Source organism: Solanum stenotomum, chromosome 9 (genome assembly GCF_019186545.1).
Source record: "Solanum stenotomum isolate F172 chromosome 9, ASM1918654v1, whole genome shotgun sequence".
NCBI lineage: Eukaryota > Viridiplantae > Streptophyta > Magnoliopsida > Solanales > Solanaceae > Solanum > Solanum stenotomum.
The window spans coordinates 17,186,840-17,209,303 of record NC_064290.1 but is presented as its reverse complement, the minus strand read 5'-3'; the positions used below and the strand labels follow the sequence as shown (position 1 = coordinate 17,209,303).

General features: G+C 35.5%; 1 protein-coding gene across 1 annotated transcript; it reads left to right on the top strand.

Moving 5' to 3' along the window:
- Positions 1-424: 424 nt before the first annotated feature.
- LOC125875870 (protein CTR9 homolog) lies at positions 425-21,443 on the top strand. The gene is made up of 24 exons (XM_049556915.1): positions 425-700; positions 1,323-1,389; positions 1,585-1,779; positions 2,574-2,674; positions 3,134-3,187; positions 3,408-3,524; positions 3,712-3,775; positions 4,114-4,328; positions 4,445-4,529; positions 4,832-4,932; positions 5,096-5,188; positions 7,098-7,166; positions 7,982-8,074; positions 9,662-10,000; positions 12,108-12,188; positions 12,346-12,504; positions 12,739-12,834; positions 16,775-16,876; positions 16,959-17,066; positions 17,156-17,380; positions 19,095-19,361; positions 19,441-19,512; positions 20,148-20,462; positions 20,936-21,443. The coding sequence occupies exons 1-24, from the start codon at positions 560-562 to the stop codon at positions 21,062-21,064; spliced, it is 3,288 nt and encodes a 1,095-aa protein (XP_049412872.1). The 5' UTR covers positions 425-559; the 3' UTR covers positions 21,065-21,443.
- The last annotated feature ends 1,021 nt before the right edge of the window (positions 21,444-22,464 follow it).

Below are 22,464 nucleotides of genomic sequence, written 5' to 3'. Positions count from 1 at the left end.
AAATATTAATGATTATCATAAAAATAAGTAGTAAATATTATTATACATGATATTAAAAATAATGTAAATATAAATAAATGTGAAAAATGATGTATAAAAAGGATTTAAAGGGATATATTTATCATTTACCTATTTTATTCCGGGATAAGTTATCTCGAAATTACTATACCACCTAATATGAGGGATAACTTATCCCGGTACTAATTCATAATCCTGGGATAAGTTATGTTATCCCAAGCTTTCCAACCAAACAAGAAAATAAAGGCTACTTAAAATTTATCCCAGAATTAACTTCCCTTATCTATTACACCAAACGACCCCTAAGAACTAAGAAGAAAAGAGGAAAAAAACACAAAACCAGGTCTTGTGTATCATTAATTACAAACAGATACTGATTAATTAGAAAGCCCCTGTTTTAATAAAATAGAACACACACAGAGTTTCGCTCAGTTCTTTACAAAATTTGAAGTTTTGAACTTGTCCAAATTGAAAGCTCTTCTCCTTCTTCTCCACAAAGAAACTTAGGGTTTTGTTTTGTTACTGGTTGAATTTGAATCCAATGGCGTCTGTATACATTCCAGTACAAAACTCGGAAGAGGAAGTTAGGGTAGCATTGGACCAACTCCCTAGGGATGCTTCTGACATTCTCGACATTCTTAAGGCCGAACAAGCTCCTCTTGATCTCTGGCTTATAATTGCTGTAAGTTTCACTTCATATATACAGATGAGATTTATGTTGCTTAGTTTGTTACTGGAGTTTCATTTGACCTTTTTGTGTTGTTGAATTTTGCTATTGATATATGTCTTAACATCTGTTTTAATGTGAATGTATGGGCATTGACAGGGTTTTTTATTTGATTATACATCTAGGAGCCATGTCCTATGGTTTTTTTTTGTGTTTGGTTAACTATTGAGCCCATGATTTAGTTCTGGTTGATGATAATAGAACAGTTTTTACAAATTTAATAAAGATAACAAGCATGATAAGTCTCACGTTTTACAACATTTGGTTGTTGTTTTTCTAAAAGTTCTCTATTAGATATTCTCATCTAATGTTTATTATGTTTAGGTAATCGTACCTTGTTGTTGATGTTACATTTCATACTTCACACTGCTTTTCTATTTGTTATTATGTTTATCTTCACTCCTATTTTCCCTTTCCATCTGAGCCGAGAGTCTTTTAGAAACAACCTCTCTACCTTCAAGAAGTAGAGGTAAGGCCTTCCCCTGAACCCACTTTGTGAGATTTCACAGGGTATGTTGTTGTTGTTGTAAAAGTTCTCTTTTCATCCCCTTACAAATGTATGCTGGTTTTTTCTCAGAGGGAATATTTCAAACAAGGCAAAGTCGATCAGTTTCGGCAAATCTTGGAAGAAGGGTCTAGCCCAGGTACTTATTTGTGTTTATACTAATTGATGTCTAGCCCAGGTACTTATTTGTGTTTATACTAGTTGATTGACTCTGATACATTTCAGTGCATTGAATGGTTATTTATCAAGTCTCACTGAAAAGTCGGAGAACGTGTAGTTTCTGTCTTTCTTTCTTGAAAAAGACTAATTCCTATTGCACACTGTTATGGTGCAGAGATTGATGAATATTATGCAGATGTGAGGTATGAGAGGATTGCCATTCTAAATGCATTAGGTGCATATTACAGTTATCTTGGGAAGATTGAGACAAAACAAAGAGAAAAGGAAGAGCACTTTATAATGGCAACTCAATATTATAATAAAGCATCCAGAATTGACATGCACGAGCCCTCTACGTGGGTTGGGAAAGGTGACCATTATTTCATTTCATTAATGTGGATATTACTGCTTGAAACAAGTAAATCGATGCCTTTTTGCAGTTGAGATTTAAAATCATTTTTCTGAAGTGGAGCAATTTACATTTAATTGAACACTTGTAACAGATAGGGCATTTCTTTTGATAAGGCTCTAACATATATAAGATTTCACAGAGATGTGATTATCCTACTTAATTGTTTTGGTTAAGTAAACAGCCTCTCTACCTTACCAAGGTAGGGGTAAGGCTGCATACACACCATGCTCCCCAGACTCCACTTGTAGGATTACATTGGGTATGCTGTTGTTGTTGTTGTAATTGTTTGGTCAAGTCTACAGACGCTCCAGGGGCTGCATGGATGTTATTTAACCAGGGTTTTCAAACTTCTGATTTCCCCCCTCTATTCACATTGGAAAAAGAGTTGCCTAAAATTACTTCTTTTAATAAGGAGGGTTGCTTGATATTTACTAAAAACATATTGGTTATCATGTAAAATTGCTTCATTAACTTTTTTGATGAAGAAAAAAAAATAAACATCGAGTTCCCCCCCTGCTATTCACTTTGGTAAGAGGGTTGCCTGAACTTCTTAGGAGCTTGTAGGCTCTGCCAAGCATATTTGTTGAGTTTCTGACCTGTGTTTGAGGGAGTGAGTTTTTCATCAAGGTTGTAATAAACCCTACTTTTCCAACACTTCCGTAGAATATAAGGTTGTATAAGCTGGAAAAAAAAGGTGTAATAGTATCCGTGTAATTATTTACCAACTGGATGAGCATTCACATGCTTTACAGGTCAGCTTTTACTTGCCAAGGGCGATGTAGAGCAGGCATTTGCTGCTTTCAAGATTGTACTTGATGGAGATCGTGATAATGTTCCTGCTCTCCTGGGTCAGGTAAGCCTATTCCATGCTTGTTTTCTTTTCAAAGACATTAAATATGTCAATTTTTTTACACGTTATGAAGTTAAGAACTACCTAGCTTATAACATGTTGCTGGTTGTTCTGCTTAAACCCTTCAATATGGGTGGAAGTGAAATTAATCTACTGCTCAAGCACTGTGATGTTGATGACCATGGTGACATATTAAGGATAATTAATTGAAGAACTACAGCTTTTGGATGATATCATGTGCTCTGCTGCACAAGAACAGTGATGTGGATGACTATGGTAACATGTTATGGATAGTTAACTGAACAACTGCACCTTTTGTATGATGTAATTTTTTCTTATAAAAGAAATTGTTTGAAGATCTTTTTGCTCTTTGTGCTCCGCTGCAAAATCCTTGGAAGGATATGCTAATTCCAAGTGTCATAATCTTGTATCGACTCTCATAGCAACCCCAATCTTTTGCAGGCCTGTGTTCAGTTTAGCCGTGGACGATATTCTGATTCACTGGAGCTATATAAGGTTCATCGTCGATCCATTACTTATAGGCTAATTTGTTGGCTTTGGATAGGAGAATGGGCGTCGCTTCCCCTTCTTCATGCCAAATGAAAAAAAAATCCAGTTGGGAAACATCATAACTAATCTAGCATGTATAATGTTAAATATCTCTCTAGATATTGTTAGAAGAAATGGTATTGACTCTATGTTGCCTTTTTATTTTTGGCTCACATGTATTTGGTAGAGGGCCTTGCAAGTGTATCCTGACTGTCCTGCTGCGGTAAGGCTCGGAATAGGTCTCTGTAGATACAAATTGGGCCAATTGGATAAGGCAAAACAGGCATTTTGTCGTGTCTTGCAGGCAAGTGTAGAATTTTGCGTTGATAAGTTTATTATAATTCTTTTTGTCATGCTTAACTGATGAACACCCCTTTGAGGTGCAGCCCTTCCCCGTTCCTTGAGGGAACGTAGGATGCTTCGTCACCATACCCCCCTTATTTTTATTTTCAACTGATATGACTTTCTTGTAACTACTTCGGAATGTATAGTTGGATCCAGAAAATGTGGATGCTCTGGTGGCACTAGCAATTCTGGATCTGCAAAACAATGAAGGTGCGCTTTTTCCTTAGATTGATATGTCGAGTCTGTATATGTGATTGAAGTTAATTCTGCACCTTCTAGGCAGGCGATACACTTAAAAGCCAGATTGCTGCACAACCTTCTAGGAGAAAAAAAGTGACCCATACGATTTAGTTTGCTTCTTCAGAGAAAATTAATTCTGACCCGTGTATCTGGAAAGTGTCGTTGTGATATTTACTTATCTTGTTTAGAAAGCTCTACTTGAGATTTCTCAGGAATTATAGTTGTGCTAGTATCCTGATTTTAGTTATGTGAAAGTAGAGTCTATAGCAGTATTTTTGTCTAACTTAATGTCAGCACTGTATGTACAGCTTCTGGTATTAGGAGAGGAATGGAAAAGATGCAAAGAGCCTTTGAGATATATCCTTACTGTGCAATGGCTCTAAATTATCTGGCCAATCATTTTTTCTTCACTGGCCAGCATTTCCTTGTGGAGCAATTGACTGAGACTGCACTTGCTGTAACTACTCATGGGCCAACTAAGTCTCATTCGTACTACAATTTGGCACGCTCCTACCACAGCAAGGTCTGAAGATGCACAACTCTTTAATACTTTTCGCAGCAGTAATTGAGTGATTCTTGATTATGATTCCCCCTGAAGCTTTATTCTGATGATATTTATTTTGTTTCCCATGACTAAAGGGTGACTATGAGAAAGCTGGAATGTACTACATGGCGTCTGTGAAAGAAAGCAGTAAGCCACATGAATTTGTATTACCCTATTACGGTAAGTGATTTTCTTCCTGCTGTCTGTCACTAAATATTTGAAAAACACCAAAAAACTGTTTCGTTCCAGTTTACTCACAAAAATTCAAAAACAACTCAAATTTGTTTTCATGGCCAAACACAACTTATTTTCAAGTATAATTTTCCACATTGAAAACAAAAACAACTTTTTTCAAATACTCACAATTTTCATGGCCAAACAACGTGCAACAAAAGCTTTAGGCTGTCAATTGGGAAAAAAACTTGCCAACTAGATCATTCTTTTTTATCTGTTTCACCATTTTCTTTGCTTGTCTAAGTTAGGATTGGGACAAGTACAGCTGAAGTTGGGAGATCTTCGGAGTTCGTTGGCGAATTTTGAGAAAGTCTTGGAGGTTCATCCTGAAAGTTGCGAGGCAGTGAAAGTGAGTTGATACTTGATACAGTACTTTGTTGGGACTGACTATTGTCAACATTTTATTATTATTAAGAAACTTGACAACTATTCTGGTCATTGCTTTAAGTTCTGACTATTGTCAACATTTTGCTTTTGTTATTTGAATAGTTTATCTTTTTCTTTTTTTGCAGGCTCTTGCACACATTTATGTGCAGCTTGGCCAGGCAGAGAAGGTTCAGGAATATTTGAAGAAAGCCACAAAAATTGATCCTCGTGATCCCCAGGTATTTTTATGTGTATAATGCATCTAAAAAAATGCCAGTCACTCTCTGAATGACTAAACAAGTACCAGCTAACGAACCAAACCTCCACTAATAACTAAGATTGCTCGGTGTTGGATAATCTATCAAATGCTGATAGGTTGTTTAAGAAAGAAGATTTGTTTGTTTTTCAGTTATTTTATATAATATCTTTTGAAAGCCCTTTGTAGGAACAGGGAACTAAAGAAAATAGGGGGAAAAAGGAAAAATGAACAAATAAAGATAGTTTCTGAATAAAGGGCATGTGATGCTGATGCGATCCTCCTATAGTTTCTGAAAAAAGGGCATGTGATGCTGATGCAATCCTCCTAGTCTCTTGAGTACTAGAGGGGTGGGAGTTTTAAATCTATTAGAATGTGATTTAAAGTGTAATACCATTGTCCTGCTGTTTTTGTTTATAAAATGAACTCAACAAACTCATTGTTTTTTTTATAAGAAATTGTTGGTTTACAACATCTGAATAGCTATATAATCCTTATGCAATGGTGCTGTGAGTAACACCATGACTAATGGCTTTGTACATGTAACCGTATTAAAAACTGGAAAATTATCTCTTTTGCGTCTTAATAATATTCTAATTTTCTGTTTATGTACCAGATTTGGTGAATTTATTAATTTCCATTTATCCTAATTGCCATATCAGATAACCTAATTTCTCAAAAGACTGAACATTCACCCCATCATTATTGAGACAATTTTTACTTTGCCATATTTTTCGAAAGAAATGCTAGTAAGGTGAATTTGGAATGTCTTCCCTGCTCCTTGAAACACTAAAAAATATTCTTTTCCATGTCTTCTTTTCTTGGAGCTTGTCATCCCCTCTTTTCATATATATTAACTCTTGCAATGGTACATTCATATAGGAGTGTTTATAGTGTTCAAGTTTTTCATATATAGTAACTCCTCTATTTTGGGTCGGTTTGATTCAATTTACCAATGTCTAGGAAGTTTTCTTTTTCTCTAATATCTCAATTTGTATGAAAGTTGATCCATCTGTTTTGTTTTACATGATAGCATTTGATTGGATGTAGAGTTAAGAGGTTAATTTGACTTGTGTATTTTGTTGGTGCTAGTGGAAGAAAATATTTTTCAAAAGGCCAGAAGAAGGTAGTCTAGTGGGTCTGTTTGACTCATTTATCGGGATTGTGTAATATCTCTTTATATCTGAAAGCTTATAATTGTTTCCATTTTTTTTTGAGGGTGGTAACTTTGGTCTATTAATATCCACATGTATACTACAACCAAAAGTGTAGCCCCCCTTCAAAAAAGTATTACATCTTACAGAAGGTTTGAGCTTTATCAAACTGATGCCTATAGACAATCTAGTACATCAAAGATGTCTTTTGTTCTAGCTAAAATATCTTGTTTACACCAAAAATAGAAAAGAGCTAAGCAATTCATTCACATTCTCAAAGCTCCTATTGTTCCTCTCTTTCCAAATTGTCCACCAAATGCATGCTTGGACAATCTTCCATATCTCCTCCTTCTTTGAAGCATTGCCATCCCTATTCCAGCTACTTAGAACTCCTTTGATGCTTCCTTGTTTCAGCCACCTAATTCCCTTCAGGCAAATGAACATTCTCCATAGCTCCTCAGTCCACTTACAATGCAAAAAAAGATGGTTAAATGCTATTGTTCCATCTTGTATCACGGGGTGTAATGCTTTCATCCATTTAAAAATTAGACTACAATGGTGATCTAGGTGTCTCTACTTTTTGGTGTACTACTTGTATTATGGGGACTTCTCCACTATTAATAAAATCATTTTCTTCGCCAAAAGATTTTGTACTAAGGATGGCATGACATCTTAAGTGAGATACTATTCTCTTCCTGAGTACCTGCTTTAATTATATTTTTTCATGCTTCATTGCAGGCCTTTTTGGATATAGGAGAGCTGTTAATTTCAAATGATCCTGCTGCTGCTTTAGAGGCCTTTAAAACAGTAAGGGCCTTGTATATTTCCATTTATCTCTGTATATTTGTTCAATTCACTTGCTTATGCTCCCAGTAGCAGAATGTACTTCTGTATTATTGAAGGAGTGATGAGGATAGCATGTAGAACTCAGTTGAGCATAAGAAGTTTCTTATTCTACTGATGAAAAAAATTAAAGAAAATCGGTGTTCTCGACGGAAACATTCTCAAATTAGGCAGTCTTTCTGATCTTCAATACTTTGAGGATCCATCTTATTTTGCTTTGACTTCAATATCAATCTATCTTTAGTTGAAAGGAAGAGTTAAAAATTATTTTCTCCCTAATTTTTTCTGATCGGTAAATTTGATCCCTAATTTTCCGTCTTCCAAAATTTGGAAGTTGCTCAAATTTCATTCATCCTTCTTGTTTCTTTGTTTCTTCTTAAATTTCTTTCTTTTTTTGGATTGCAAGTCTACTATTCACTTCCATCTGTTCAATAAATAAGTCTTTTTTTCAGGTTACAGATGTTTTAACTCTTCCCTGTAGTAGTTAGTTGTTGGTTAACTTGTTTATGAAAAAGTCGGTTGTTGAAAGTACTTGTTCGTCTGACTCAAGGTATTAGAGTTTCACATAGATGAGATGCATATATGGCATGCTTACATGTAGGTAGCGGCAACATTGGGCATCCAGAATTCTGCTTTGTCTAGCATCAGTGTTGTAAATTGCTCTTGATGGCCATGAATTTCTGAGGTTGATGTGAAATTTGCACAACACTGTTCATTATACTTTAACCTCTAAAAGAAGATTATTGTACACTTAAGGTAAGACCTAACTAATTTTGCAGGCGCGTAATTTGCTTAAGAAATCAAATGAAGAAGTACCAATAGAGTTACTCAACAATATTGGCGTCCTCCATTTTGAAAGGGAAGAATTTGAGGTTTGTAAAGTTCCTTTTTGTTAGTGACTTCGAGTTGCTTGCATGTTTAGACCATCTCCAACCCATCTCTATTTATCCTCCATTTTCTATCTTTGGAGGGTAAAATAGAGAATGCCCTCTCCAACCCACCTCCATATTACTCTTTGTCCTCCATTTATAGAGATGTACTATTCACCTATCTATTTCACTTTTTGATTAATTTAATATTATTTCTATTATATCATTATTTAAGTCTTTATTATTTATAATTATTTTAAGTAATATAACATCTAAAAACATATTATTGATAAGTATACTACTTCCATTCTGAATTAACAATTTTTCCATTTTATTTTTTTAAAAAATTGTCACTTTAAATATGTAATTTAAAATTATTTTAATATTATCTATATTATATAAGACTATTAATTAAGTCTTTAATATTTGTAATTATTATTAAGTAATATATCATCTAAAAACATATTATTGATAGGGTGACCCAGTGGTTTGGGCTTGGGGCTTCCATGTTGGAGGTCTCAAGTTCGAAACCCCTTGCCAGCGAAAGCAAGAGGTTTGCCTTCTGGGTCAAGCTCGTCGCACCGGGCTTGCCTAGTGCGGGTTACCTCTCCTATGTGGTTTGCGAGCTATTGCACCTGTGCGCACCCAAAGGGTAGCGGCTGAGGGTTTCCCTTGTCATAAAAAAAACATATTATTGATAAGTATACTACTTCCATCCCGAATTAACAATTTTAATAAATATTTTAAAAATATTTTTCACTTTAAATATGTAATTTAAAATTATAATTATTGTTCACTAAGAAGAATGCACAAAATTTACATGATAATTCAAACAGTCTATTTTATGTTATAGTGATAAATTATTAAACTACACTTTTTAATGAGCGTGAAATTACTTGATGCAATAGTTCAAAATGGAATAGGAGAAGTAAACTACTACATGCATGAAATAATTGGATACAAGATGATATTGTTAATTTAAACAATTTTTAGCTACACGTAAAAAAAATAAGGACAAAAAATTGCTCATTTGAACTTCGTAATGCATTAATAGAGCGTTTATGAAAGCGATGTAATAGTCTTGAAAGTTGAGTATTTATGTAAAATTTAGAATAAATTTTATGAATGATGCAATATGTATTATGTAATTGCATTTCGTCAATGATTTCACTTTTATTTGAATTGTTCGTTAATATGTATTGTATATAATATTTGTTGCAATTTAAGTTATTTAGAAATTTAGAATAAAATATAATTTTATCTTAAATGAACAATTTGAAAAGAATAAAATTTTATATTACATGAAGATTATATAGATTATAGGGTGATTATTTGCAAAAAGAAGAAATGATTTATATTATGAAATAAGAACATAAGAATGAAATAGAAATAATAATATAATATTGAGGAGAGAGAAGAACATTTTTTTTAAAGAGTAAAATAGAGAATTGGATTGGAGTTGGTTCTCTTAAAAAATAGAGAACTCTATATTTGGAGAGTAAAATAGAGGGTAGGGTTGGAGATGCCCTTAGATTTATCATTGCATTCTATAACGCATATCACTAACCTTTTCTGATTACTGATTTCCAGCTTGCTACACAAAGCTTCAAGGAAGCTTTAGGTGATGGCATATGGATTAGGTTCCTTGATGCTAAAGCACGGTCTGAGGATCCAACTTCTGGAGGGCTTTTATATCCCAATGGTGAAGCACAATCTGATCTGTTAAAAAGTGCACAATATCCAATTGATGCCAGTGCATCTGTTCGACAATACAAGGACTTACAGCTATTTCATAGACTTGAGGAACAAGGAAGTACTGTGGAACTTCCTTGGAACAAAGTTTCGACACTCTTTAACATGGCAAGATTACTGGAGCAGTTGCATGACACAGAAACTGCCAGCATCTTTTACCGGCTTATCTTATTCAAGGTATGAACACATGTCCAATTGGCACTATCACATTGATTATGAACTGACTTATTGGTGACATCTAATATTGATGATTTTTTTTTGTTCTTGGTTGTTATATGATTAAGATGGTTGGACTTCTAAGAAGTAGTGCCCTTCAATGTTTTCCATATGCATTCCTAGATTGTTATTGGAAGGTCTGGGTATTTACAAAAGGGGAAAAATTGTAACAGTATGAGCTGCGCAGGTAAAAGACAGAAAGAAAACCTCAATCTAACGATTTAAGTATTAAAAAAGCATGAGCTGTCACATCAAGGTCAAAATAATGTAAGACTAAGATAGTATTAGGATATGTTGATTTGAATGCTTACTTAATTATACGTTGCCACTTGCCATTCAAGAATAAAGGTTAATAACTGCTTAGGGTCAACAAGAACTCTTTGTTTTTTAAGATTTTTATTCTTCTTTTGCTGTGAAATTCCGGTAAAGTCGTTATACTTTGATCAATTGTTACCTAAATGTCGAGGGCAACATATTAATTTAGTTCTCAATTCAAATTACACTTCTTCCAGCAATTTTTAGATTCTTTCAAGCTATAAAAATGTGATTTATAGTAAATTTACCTAGTTTCTAAATAAATCTTATTTATCAAAAGAAAGCAGTGTTTGGATTCACATTGAAAATTTGATGCAATGAAGCTTGTAAATGGAATCCCAGATTCTTTTGGAACAAAGGAAGCATTAATTTGAATTCCTTAAATTTGTGAATTATTTGTAGTATTACAATTGGTGCCTTGGGGCAGTGGAAAGCTATCTCGGTACGTTCTATTGGTTACAAGTCCGAGCCGTGGAATCAACAATTGATGCTTGCATCAATATAGATTACCTACATCACACCCCTTGGTGCGGCCCTTCCCCGGACCCTATATTAATGTGGGGTATTTTGTGCTACGCGCTGCCCCTTCTAATCTTCCATTGCTGTATAAAATTGTTAAACAAAAGACTATTGAGTTATTTATCAAAGAGATGTAAAATGGAAGATCCAAAATTAAAGAATATGAATACATTCATAGATTCATCATTTTTGTTTGCTGAGCCAAAAAAGGTGAATTCAAACATTGCTTTCAATTTTGATGGAAATGAAAAAGTTACCTTTTTAAAATTTGATAATCTTCGTTATAAAAAGTGAATCATTTAACAATTCTTGTATAAAACTATTACTAATTTATTTAGAAAGTTAATTGATGTTTATATCTTGCAAGCTTAATGAGAACCTCTCTCCAAATAAAAATGGTATGATAGTCACATGCTTTTGGTTATATTGTTGTCTGATTGTTTCTGAAATCCTGTAAAAAAGATGGTAGATATAGGGTGGTTGCATGAAGTCAATAATAATAAGCCAGAGAATCTCCCTATCTAAATGGAAGGGGTAAGTTTCTTTACCTCAGCTGCTTCCTTTGCCACTACCTGCCCAATGTAATCAGGAACAAAGGTAGAGAATAGTATAAAGAGAAAGACAATCCCTCGTCTTAATCCCTATGGAGTGGTTGAAGAAAGGAGAGTGGTGGCTTGCTTCTCCCAGAGACATCATCAGAAAACAACTTTAGGGAGGGGGTGAAAACATTCTGTTGATTGCACTCTTTAATTGTCAGTTCTCCACATTTGGATATGAGTTATATAATATAGAGATGCTGATCTTTATAGCCATGGATAGATCTGTTATCTTACTATATAGAATTATCTGAAACAATAGATTTTTCAGTAATAGATTATTGATAAAATATAGTAGAGTCATAGTGGGCTAATATATGACTTGAATCAATCAGGGCCTTTTAACTTTCTAGAACTTAATTAAACCAAAGAGTCGGGACTCTATTCATGCCCAATACAGATGGCCTTGTATAACTCTGTTGATGGTGCCTCATTAACTGTAAATAACACCACTGAAGGCTGAAGGGTGATTTTGCTGTCCGAAAATCAATTAAAAGATTTCCTCTGTTTACAGTTTGAAAGCCAGTCAGAATAACATGAATCTTATGGAGATTTTATATAACTGTTGCATCTCTTTGCACTTTGGCTTTATGTCATCTTTGGCAATCCCGTATGTAACCTCTTTTCCTATATTTCAGTATCCAGAGTATGCAGATGCTTATCTGAGGCTGGCGTCCATTGCAAAAGCCCGGAATAATGTGCAGCTAAGCAATGAGTTGGTTGTTGTTCTCTCCTTGTATCGTTATTTGCAAACTGTCTTCTATTAACTCTCAATTACCCGAAACCCCCCTTCTACGAAAGATTTTCATTGACCATGAATTGTTGATGCGACCCCAACTCTTTTGGGACTAAGGCGTAGTTGTTGTCTGTTTACAGATTAGTGATGCGCTAAAGGTGAATGAGAAGTATCCAGATGCACTGCTAATGCTTGGAGATTTGGAACTTAAGAATGATGACTGGGTGAAGGCAAAAGAAACTTTTCGGGCTGCTAAGGATGCAACTGATGGAAATGATTCTTATGCTACTCTTTGTCTGGTGCATATGTTTGTTTGAAGCTGATTAAATTTCTCATCTCATGATTTTTGTTATTAGTTTGTGCTTTGCATAATACCCATCTTGGACACGTTTTTTCTTGTCACCGTATTGTTTTGCTTGTTCCTTGATTTCTATAAATTATTGACTTATCACTACAACTTTTATCCTTACTATTTAACCTTATAGTAGAACCTGGGACATCAGCTTATTATTAAATTTTCCTGTATTTTAAAGGGAAATTGGAATTACTTCGCGGCAATTCGGAATGAGAAAAGAGCTCCGAAATTGGAAGCAACTCATCTGGAGAAGGCTAAGGAACTTTATACAAAGGTATTGTTCTTCTCCCAGTAACTAGTTCAAATCTCAGGTTCCACCCATCCGTCAACAACCCCACCCAAGAGGATCAACACTATTCCCACTTACCCTCCCACATGACTGCAACTTCCACCTACAGTTTGGTGGTAGAGGTCCTCTACCAACCTCACTCATATATGACAGTTTACCATATAATTTGTGTGCTTTCCAATTCTTTGTAAGTTGCTATCTGTTGAAGCCACGTACTAACTGATATGTTTTGACGAAGGCTTAAAGTAAGGTTGTAATACCTTAGAGGAAGATGGACAATAGGCTCAAAATGAGACTAATATTGCATTGAAATGATTACCAAATTATCCAGCTTTTATTTTCAAGTTTCTCTATTTGAGATCTTTGGATGTCCCATGACTTCTCAAATTTGTTTGTCCATGAGGCATGGTGACCTTTCCCAATTCTTTTTTTGGTTGTGAATTAGATGGTTACTTTATATAATTCTATGATTAGTGTCCCACATTGGAAAATACGTGTTTAGTGTTGTGTAATGTATGTATATATTAAAGGCTTAGTGTAAGACAGTTAAGTAATGTATCTCAATAATATTTTTCCCATGCCTTTATTTCTCACATGGTATCAGAGTCTTGGTAAGGAATTCTTGCTGTGCAGTAACCAGCAAGTATGGGACAATCACCGTGCCTTCTTTTTGGTGATTTTTCAGGCAGATCACGCCACTCTTTCTCCAATGGGTCCACTAGTTGAGGAAACTCCAGCGAGAAAACCCCAGATAAACAATCCGCCAGATTCATCATCATGTGCTGGTGGAGCCTCCGTCTCCAGCGACGTGTCCGACACGCGCTCCAGGCGCATGAGACCTTTCTAGACCATCTTCCAAAACTGATCTTTTTTCCTTGGGTCGTCTAAGATTTCCGAGTCATCTCTCATCTATTGTTCTGTAGATTTTGGTCATACTTTTCCGGTGACTTTTCTGAATTTCCCCTACACTGGGGGAATCAGTTGAAGCTTCTATACCTTGTCCAACTTGTTTAAAAATTCTTTCAGCCTGCTTTAGTCAAACAGCAACTTAGTAATTTTGGCAAGTTTTTCAGGCAGATCTGATAGTATTCTCTCCTCTGGTCAGCTTTAAAATTTGTGGTTATTTGCTAAAATCAGTGTTATCAAAAGCAAAAAGCGCAAAAAAGCTCCAAGTTCTTGTGGGGCTTTAAGTGCAAATAAAACATGCGCTTTAATGAAAATAGGTGCAAATGGAGAGAAATACAAATATATATATTTCGTCCAAGCTTAATAATTTATAAGCATGAATGACAAATATACGAACAAAAGAATTGAAAAATAATTACCATAAAGTGAAATATTAATTGTTTAGTGTCGTCTCCTCAGAAGAGGTTCATTGGCAAGGAAAAGTATGTCTCTGAACCTTGATGACGACACTGAAGCACACATTAAGCGAGGCGAAACGCTCAACACGTTTTGAGCTTCGCTTCAGGGCTTAAGTGTACCTTTGATGACGACACTGAAGCACACATTAAGCAAGGCGAAACGCTCAACACGTTTTGAGCTTCGCTTCGGGGCTTGAGCGTACCTTTGATAACATTGACTAAAATTTGTTTAGATTCTCTTTAATCCAAATTTCTTTCGAGTGTCATGCATTTGGCTCCAAAAACACGGGAAAGGGAAATCCAACTTTAGGAGTTCATTATGATATTTGGGGTCCTAGTAGAGTCGGATCAACTTTAGGATTTCATTAGTTTGTTGGTATGATGGATGAATATTCCAGATGTATTGGGGTTTTATTAATGGAAAATCATTCTGAAGTTTTCTATACTCAAGAGTTTTTGCTGAAATATAAAATCAATTTGGTGTTTCTATTCATACTTTTGTAGTAATAATGCCATAGAATACTTATCCTAGTTTAGCAGTTTATGACTTCCCAATGCTCTTTTTTTTTTTTAACCCCTCCCTAGGAGCTCCCACCCATTTTGCTCCCTTGGTGACTCAAACTCACAACCTTCGGGTTGGAAGCGAGGGGTGCTTACCATTTGAGCAACTCCTTCTCGTCCTCGTGCTCTCAAGAGTGTCTTACTTGGTTATTTTTTAGTTTAGAAAGGGCTTTGTTGCAACTCATCTGGCCTTCGTCGGTATCTTATGTTAGCTGATGTTAGATTGTTTGAGCTCGACCTTACTTTACATCTTTTGATCATCTTATATCTCTTAGGTATTGCCTATACCAACTTTTGAGTAATCTATTGTTACCCGTGTTTTGGGAAGCGAGAAGCAGAAAAAAGAGACGAGGGCTCACTTCACAGAAGCAAGAAGCGTGAAGCGAAGAACACACTTTTTCCAAATAAAACGCTATTTAGTATAAATATAAAATATATTAAATATGCATAGATAAATAATCAAGAATTTAATAGAGGTAACATATTAAACAAATCTTTCAATTCTTAGATTAAAAAGTAAATAATAGATTCTAGAAATAGATAGTCAATAATCCTCATAAGTCTCAACATATAAAGCAAATGCATAACCAAATCACAAATGGAGCAAAATCGTATTCTTCAACAAGATCCTCAAACTCTTGAAGTGCCATCAACTAGGGTTCTACTTGGTCCTCATCTTCTTCATCATCAGAGGGCTCATCAACAAGGGGCTCTACTTGAATTGGGACTTGTTAACCCTTAATTTTCATCATCAATATTATCCAACAAAATTGGATCAATGGTATTGCGAGCATTGTAATGCCGCACCAATGTTCTACTATATTTGATGAACACTAGATCGTTGAGGTGTTTTAACTCAGGCCTATTTCTCTTTTTAGTATGGATTGCTCGTAGAAAGTAATTTATAGGAGGACATAGGACAATTAAGATACCATTTAATTTAGTAATTATGACTTAAGCTTTTCAAGAAACTTCTCAATTATATCATAAACACCTTACACATGTAGAATATTCATAAGAAAGTACAAGCAATTCCTTTCGTTAATCAATTACCCAAAAAGGACATTCAATCGACACAGAGTAGTCAAAGTTCTAACATCTAAATAATTAGTTTTATACTATACTATTTTATATATTTGTTAGAATTATACTAATATATATGAACTTTATATGTAACTATACATTCGACAGGGTATTCGGTATTTCAGCATTTTTATATAAATATTGTACCTAATTCCAAACTTTTTAAAAATGGATACCAAGTACCATAATACCAAAACTGCGGTATCAAACATTTCGGTTTTAATATGGTATTCGGTATCTAGAATACCATGCCCACCTTTACTTGTATTAGTTACATTTGCAACAGCTTGGTACAAATGGCATATATGCACCGGCTTGAGAGGGGTAGTTAGATAATTCGTCTATAAAATAGTATGCTTAGTGTCCCACATTTGAAAATAGGTATATAGGACGGTGTAAAGTATGTATATAAATAGGTCTTGGTGTAAGACAGTTAAGTAACACATCTCAACAATAGTTTTCTGTCCGTTGATTTCTCACAAGTTGCTTGTCCAATGTAGTCTTTAAAAGTGCATCAAGTGTGTGAATTGACTTCGTCAGTTATTTGCTTATTTTATTAATTTTTTGAATTTTTGGAGATAAGGTTATGGAGTTTTGTGTATCTTTACAGGAGACCATCAAAAATTACTGTAAATGTGCTACGTAGGATAATGGAGTAACTTAAATTTATGTGTATATTGGATTTCTTTTTTTAGCGTATGTGTCTAGGTGTTCTTAGTGAGATAATTGTATACGTCAAAAGAAGTTATTTAACGTGTCATAAGTTTGTTTTGTATGCCATACAGTCTTTTGAAATGGACTTCATTTTGTTTAAGCTTCAAACTTCCTTTTTGGGATTTTTCTGTTTGCATTTTGATAAGACTCTTGGTTGAACATTTTCAGTTGTCTGATGTGTAAAATACTGTTCATTCCATCAGGTTCTCTTCCAGCATAATGCAAATCTCTATGCTGCAAACGGTGCTGGTGTTGTTTTGGCAGAAAAAGGTCAATTTGATATTTCAAAGGATCTTTTCACACAGGTCTGTTAACTTTTTCTACTTCTACATGGTTGAGGCAAAAGTCCCAAGTTTATGAAGTATCTGCTGGACCTTAATCTTGTAGGTTCAAGAAGCTGCCAGTGGAAATGTTTTCGTCCAGATGCCTGATGTGTGGATTAATCTTGCACATGTTCACTTTGCTCAAGGCAGCTTTGCATTGGCTGTGAAAATGGTATGTTCTTGTGATCTCTTCAATTTTTAGCTATTTCTCAGGGTTGATATTTCCACAGCACTGAATATGTTGATGCCTTGTTCTTGCAGTATCAAAATTGCCTGCGGAAATTTTATTATAATACCGACAGTCAGGTGCTTCTTTATTTAGCAAGAACACATTATGAAGCTGAACAGTGGCAGGATTGTAAAAAGACTTTATTAAGAGCCATCCACTTAGCACCTTCAAATTATACGTTGAGATTTGACACTGGTGTAGCACTACAGAAATTTTCCGCCTCAACGTTACAAAAGACCAAGCGGACTGTTGATGAGGTTCACTGCAATGATCTTCTCCTTTCTTCCTCTCCTTCCTCTTTCATCCTCCCCTTTGTCAAACTAAAATGAATGGGTTTCTTTATTTTAGTCCCGTTAACTGCTCTTCCTCGTGGACATTTTAAAATATATATCATATGTTGTGATGATTTCATGATTTTCTGATAATGATTTAGTTCCTTTTAACTGTTCTTCCTTGTTCATGTTCTTAATATGTGTGATACGCTGTGATGAATTCATGATTTTCTAGATAAGATGCAAGTCCATCATGTGTGCATATGATACCTATTCAATAGGCCTTTAATGACAAATTTGTGCCACATATCTATATTGAACCAGCATAGTCTTTGAAGCTGAAGCCTTGTGGTGGACAGGATGAGGGAAGCAAGGCTGAGCTGGTTTGGGCATGTGAATAGGAGGTGCACCAGTAAGGAGGTGTAAGAGGTTGTCTATAATAGGCTTGAGGAGAGGTAGAGGTAGGCCGAAGAAGAATGCGGGGGGTGGGGATAATTAGACAAGACATGACTCATCTTCAGCTTACTGAGGAGATGACCCAAGATAGGAAGGTATGGAGGTTGAGGATTAGAGTAGGTGAGTGGTGTTGTACTTTGGGGGGGGGGGGGGGGGGGGGNGGGGGGGGGGGCGGTAGTCCTCTCTTCTCATCTTTTCATTATTTAGCTGTACTAGTTTGTATTCGTGTATACATTAGGCTTAATTTTTACTACTATGTGTTGCTTTTTTCATCCTGATCTTTGCCATCTTTATTCCTTACAATCTAGTGTTGTGATTACACTTCTTTAAAGCCAAGGTCTACCGGAAACAACCGCTCAACCCCACACCCTATACAACCGCTCTACCCCACACCCCACAAAGTAGGGTTAAGGTCTATGTACAGCCTACCCTCCCAAGACCCCACTTGTGGGATTACACTGGGTATGTTGTTGTTGTAGTCTGTGGAGCTGAAAGAGAGAGATGCAGGGGGAGTAGCACTACTAGGTTCAATGAAGCAGTTACTAAAAAGATATGTACATACTACATACCCAGATCTGAAAGAAGAATAGAGCCTAGCTGAATACGAGGAAGAAGAGTCAGAATAATATTTGTGACAGCTGAATCTTAACTAAACCCAAAGCTGTTTAAGTTTTAGTTGGAGAACCAAGAAGGGGGACCTTTTCAACTCAGGTTACCTGTGCCTGGTTGGAGTAATGTGATTGCTGCACGGTCTATTATGTCCAACTGGTTGATCTTAGGAAATATAGTTGATCTATGCCAAGATTGGCTTAGCACCACCTAGGTTCGCATATATTGATACTTTGGCTAAATGTATTACTACCTCCCTTTCAATTTGTTTGTTTGACTTTCCTTTTTAGTCTGTTTCAAAAAATGCCTCTTTCCCTTTTTGACAACTCTTTAATTGCAACTTTCCGTGTGGCTTGTTTAAGACCACAAGAGTAAAGGACATTTAGGTACATTTTACCTACCTTTAGTATAAGACCACAAGATTCAACAATTTTTTACTACTTTCTTGAACTCTTGTCTGTGCCAAGTAAAAAACCAGGCAAACAACAGATGGAGTATTTGCGTACTTACTTTACAGGTAGTTTGAGAGTTTGAGTGCTATATTTTACCATACATTCTATAATTAGATCACAAACAAAGAAAAAGGGGCATCTCCAGTTCTTATGTTTGTATCTTTTTTTTTTTGACGGTGTAGGTGAGGGCAACAGTTGCAGAGCTGAAGAATGCAGTTCGCTTATTCAGTCTATTGTCTGCAGCTTCAAATCTTCATGTTCATGGATTTGATGAGAAAAAAATCGAAACTCATGTTGGATACTGCAAGCACTTGCTTGAGGCTGCAAAAGTTCATTGTGAGGCAGCTGAGCGGGAAGATCAACAGAATAAGCAGAGAATAGAACTTGCTCGTCAGGTCACATTGGCTGAAGAAAATCGTAGAAAAGCGGAGGAACAGAGAAAATATCAAGTTAGTTCTTTATAGCACTGCATCTTATGATTATAGCTTTTGCTGCATGCTTTTTTACTCACATGCCTTGTGGAAACAGCTAGAGAGACGAAAACAAGAGGATGAACTCAAGCAAGTGATGCAGCAAGAGCAGCATTTAGAGCGTATTAAGGTATATTTTCTCATAGTCACTGCTATAACAATTGTTGCGAGGTCACATCATCTTTATACTCGGAGAAGTTATTGTAATAAATTTCTGAGCTCCAAAAGAAGAAAAATTTACACTATCTTCACATTAGTAGCCTCACTTTCTCCACATGGATACCATTTCAGGTTCTAGTCCTTGAACTTTTCAATTTGGGATATAAATTTTTTTTTTAGAGAATTTTTCACCTGAGTACTTTTGAATAAAAGAAGTCAGTTGGTTTAAGATTATTTAAAAAATGGCATTTACACTATTTTTATTAACTAAGGATTGACAGGTTTATTTTCTTGTTTAGTTGATGGCATAATGTCTGAAGTATGATAAAAAATACTAAAATAGAAGCTATAGCAGTTATGTGGAAGGTGTAAACTTGTCAAGGTTTACAGAGCCGTCGAAGGTTGTGCTTCATTGAGTATATATATGCCATTAAGTTGCATAAGAGAATATAATCTGTTTTAGGAAACAGTTGTTGATCTCTAAACTGCAATGTGAAAATTGTACTTTAGTTGGTTTACATATCATTGCTCTTCATCTCTCTTCAGTTCTTCAAGAATAGGAAGTTCAGTTGCACTAAGTTTAATACTTATATAATTTGCCTCTAGGAACAATGGAAAAGCAGTACTCCTGCCTCTAAGCGGAAAGACAGGCCCCAGAATGAAGATGACGAGGGCGGGCATGGTGAGAGGAGGAGGAAGAAAGGTGGTAAGCGGAGAAAGAGGGACAAGAAATCTCATTACGAATCTGAGGAAGCAGAAGCTGAGATGGATGATCAGGAAGAAGTGGATGATGTTGACCGTAACAGAAATTATGAAGAATCTTATGATCAAACAAATGATCATGATGATCAAGCAGAGAATAATCCACAGGATCTACTTGCAGCAGCTGGGCTTGAAGATTCCGATGCCGAGGATGACACTGTAATCTCTCTCTCTTCTCTTGGTGTATATATGTTTTCTCCTTCCACTGTTACACGTTTGGTACAAGGGATGGAGAGGGTAATTTGGAGCATGCTTGGTCATCTTATTGGGCAAATGTCTTTTTCCTTTAAGTGGTTTGGTAGAACTGGAAGGGATGTAAAGGGCATTTACTTCCTCGTTCCTATCTAAACTTGAGTACTTGGAAATTCTGATCTGTCAATAAAATCAAGAAAATTAACCCTTGCGACTCCTCTTTTACTTGCCTACCTCTTCTCTTTCCAACCAACCAAAACATTATGTTTGGCTCACATTAGGTTTCCTGAAAAATAGAGGAACCTTTTAATTTTTCATCTTCCCATATGAACGGTGCTCTTCTGTTTATATCACATTCAACTCTTCCGAGTTCAAAGAAAGATCAAGTCATGCATAGAATGTTTTGGTTTACTGATTCTCTTTTTTTTGGATTGCTGAAGGTTGCACCTTCATCAAATGCAAGTCGGCGAAGGCAAGCACTGTCAGAATCAGATGAGGATGAGCCATTGCAGAGGCAGGGAAGTGATGGAGAAGATGGAGAAAATGTTGCTGCAGATGATGATGAATGAAGATGGAATACATCTACAATTCCTAGTTTGGTTGATGACAAGATTGTCAATATTCCTTTCTTTTGTGTAAAACACAGTGGGATTTCTGTTGCCTCTTTCTAGGCCTGGCTGCGTTATAGTTTTTGTTTCCTGGGGTAGACTAGCCTGGGTTATTGGTAGGAAGAAAAGGTAAATGTAGCTCAAGTTATAGACAAACAGCTATACTGTAAATGCACAAGCTTAACAGCCACCCAATTGTGTTGATGGGGTTGTTTGATAGAGTGTATAAGAATAATGCTAAATAGAGTGTATTAGTAATGCTTGCATTAATAATGTTTGTATTATTAATATTGGAATTAGTTATACATAGACTATTTCTTATGCATGGTTTGTTTGGTCATTGACGTAGTAAAAATAACATTCATTGCATAAAAATATTTACTTACAAAAATACCTTTCACAATTATTGTGGAAAAGATGTAAAAAAGATTTTGAGGGAAAATTGTATATAATAGCAAACTATTAATTCAAATTAAATGTTATAAATATAGTTTGATTTAATTGTACCCCATAACAAACTATTGCTATTTAACCTCTCTCCTGGTGAATTTTGCTCGCCACTCTCGTTCTCTCTCGCCTCTCTCGTTTTTTATACAAACGCAAGTGTATAAAGTGCGTTTGTGTTTGTATAAGCGAGAGAAAATTGTATATATACATATATTTTCGTTCCCCTATCCCAGATCTCGCTCGCCACTCTCTCAGATCTCGCTCTCTCACTCGCTTCTCTCACTTTATACAAAAATCGCAAATTGTATAAAATGCGTTTGTGTTTGTATAAAGCGAGAGAAAATTGTATATATACATATATTTTCGTTCCCCTCTCTCCCCTCTCCTAGATCTCACTCGCTACTCTCCCAGATCTCGCTTTCTCACTTCCCTCTCTCACTTTATACAAAAACGCAAATGTATAAAATGCGTGAAAATTGAATATATACATATATTTTCGTTCTCCTCTCTCCCCTCTCCCAGATCTCACTCGCCACTCTTCCAGATCTCACTCGCCTTTCTCACTTTATACAATTGATCTTTTTGTATATGTATACCAAAGCAGATTATACAACTGCTTTCTTTTGTATATGTATAGCGAAATAGACATATTTATGTTTGCTATGGAGCGCAATTATACAAAGTTTGCTATAGCATACAAATATTAATTTTGTGTTTGCTATATGTGAAAGTTGCTCTATTAAAACCCCTTGTATTATTGATACCTAGAAATTCATGATATTAATAATACACAGAAATTTATGATATTAGTAATACACACTTTAATATACAATATAATGCATGCATTATTTTTACTAATAAATTCTATCAAACAGTGTGTTGTGATCCCCTAATCTATAGAATGGATATGATGT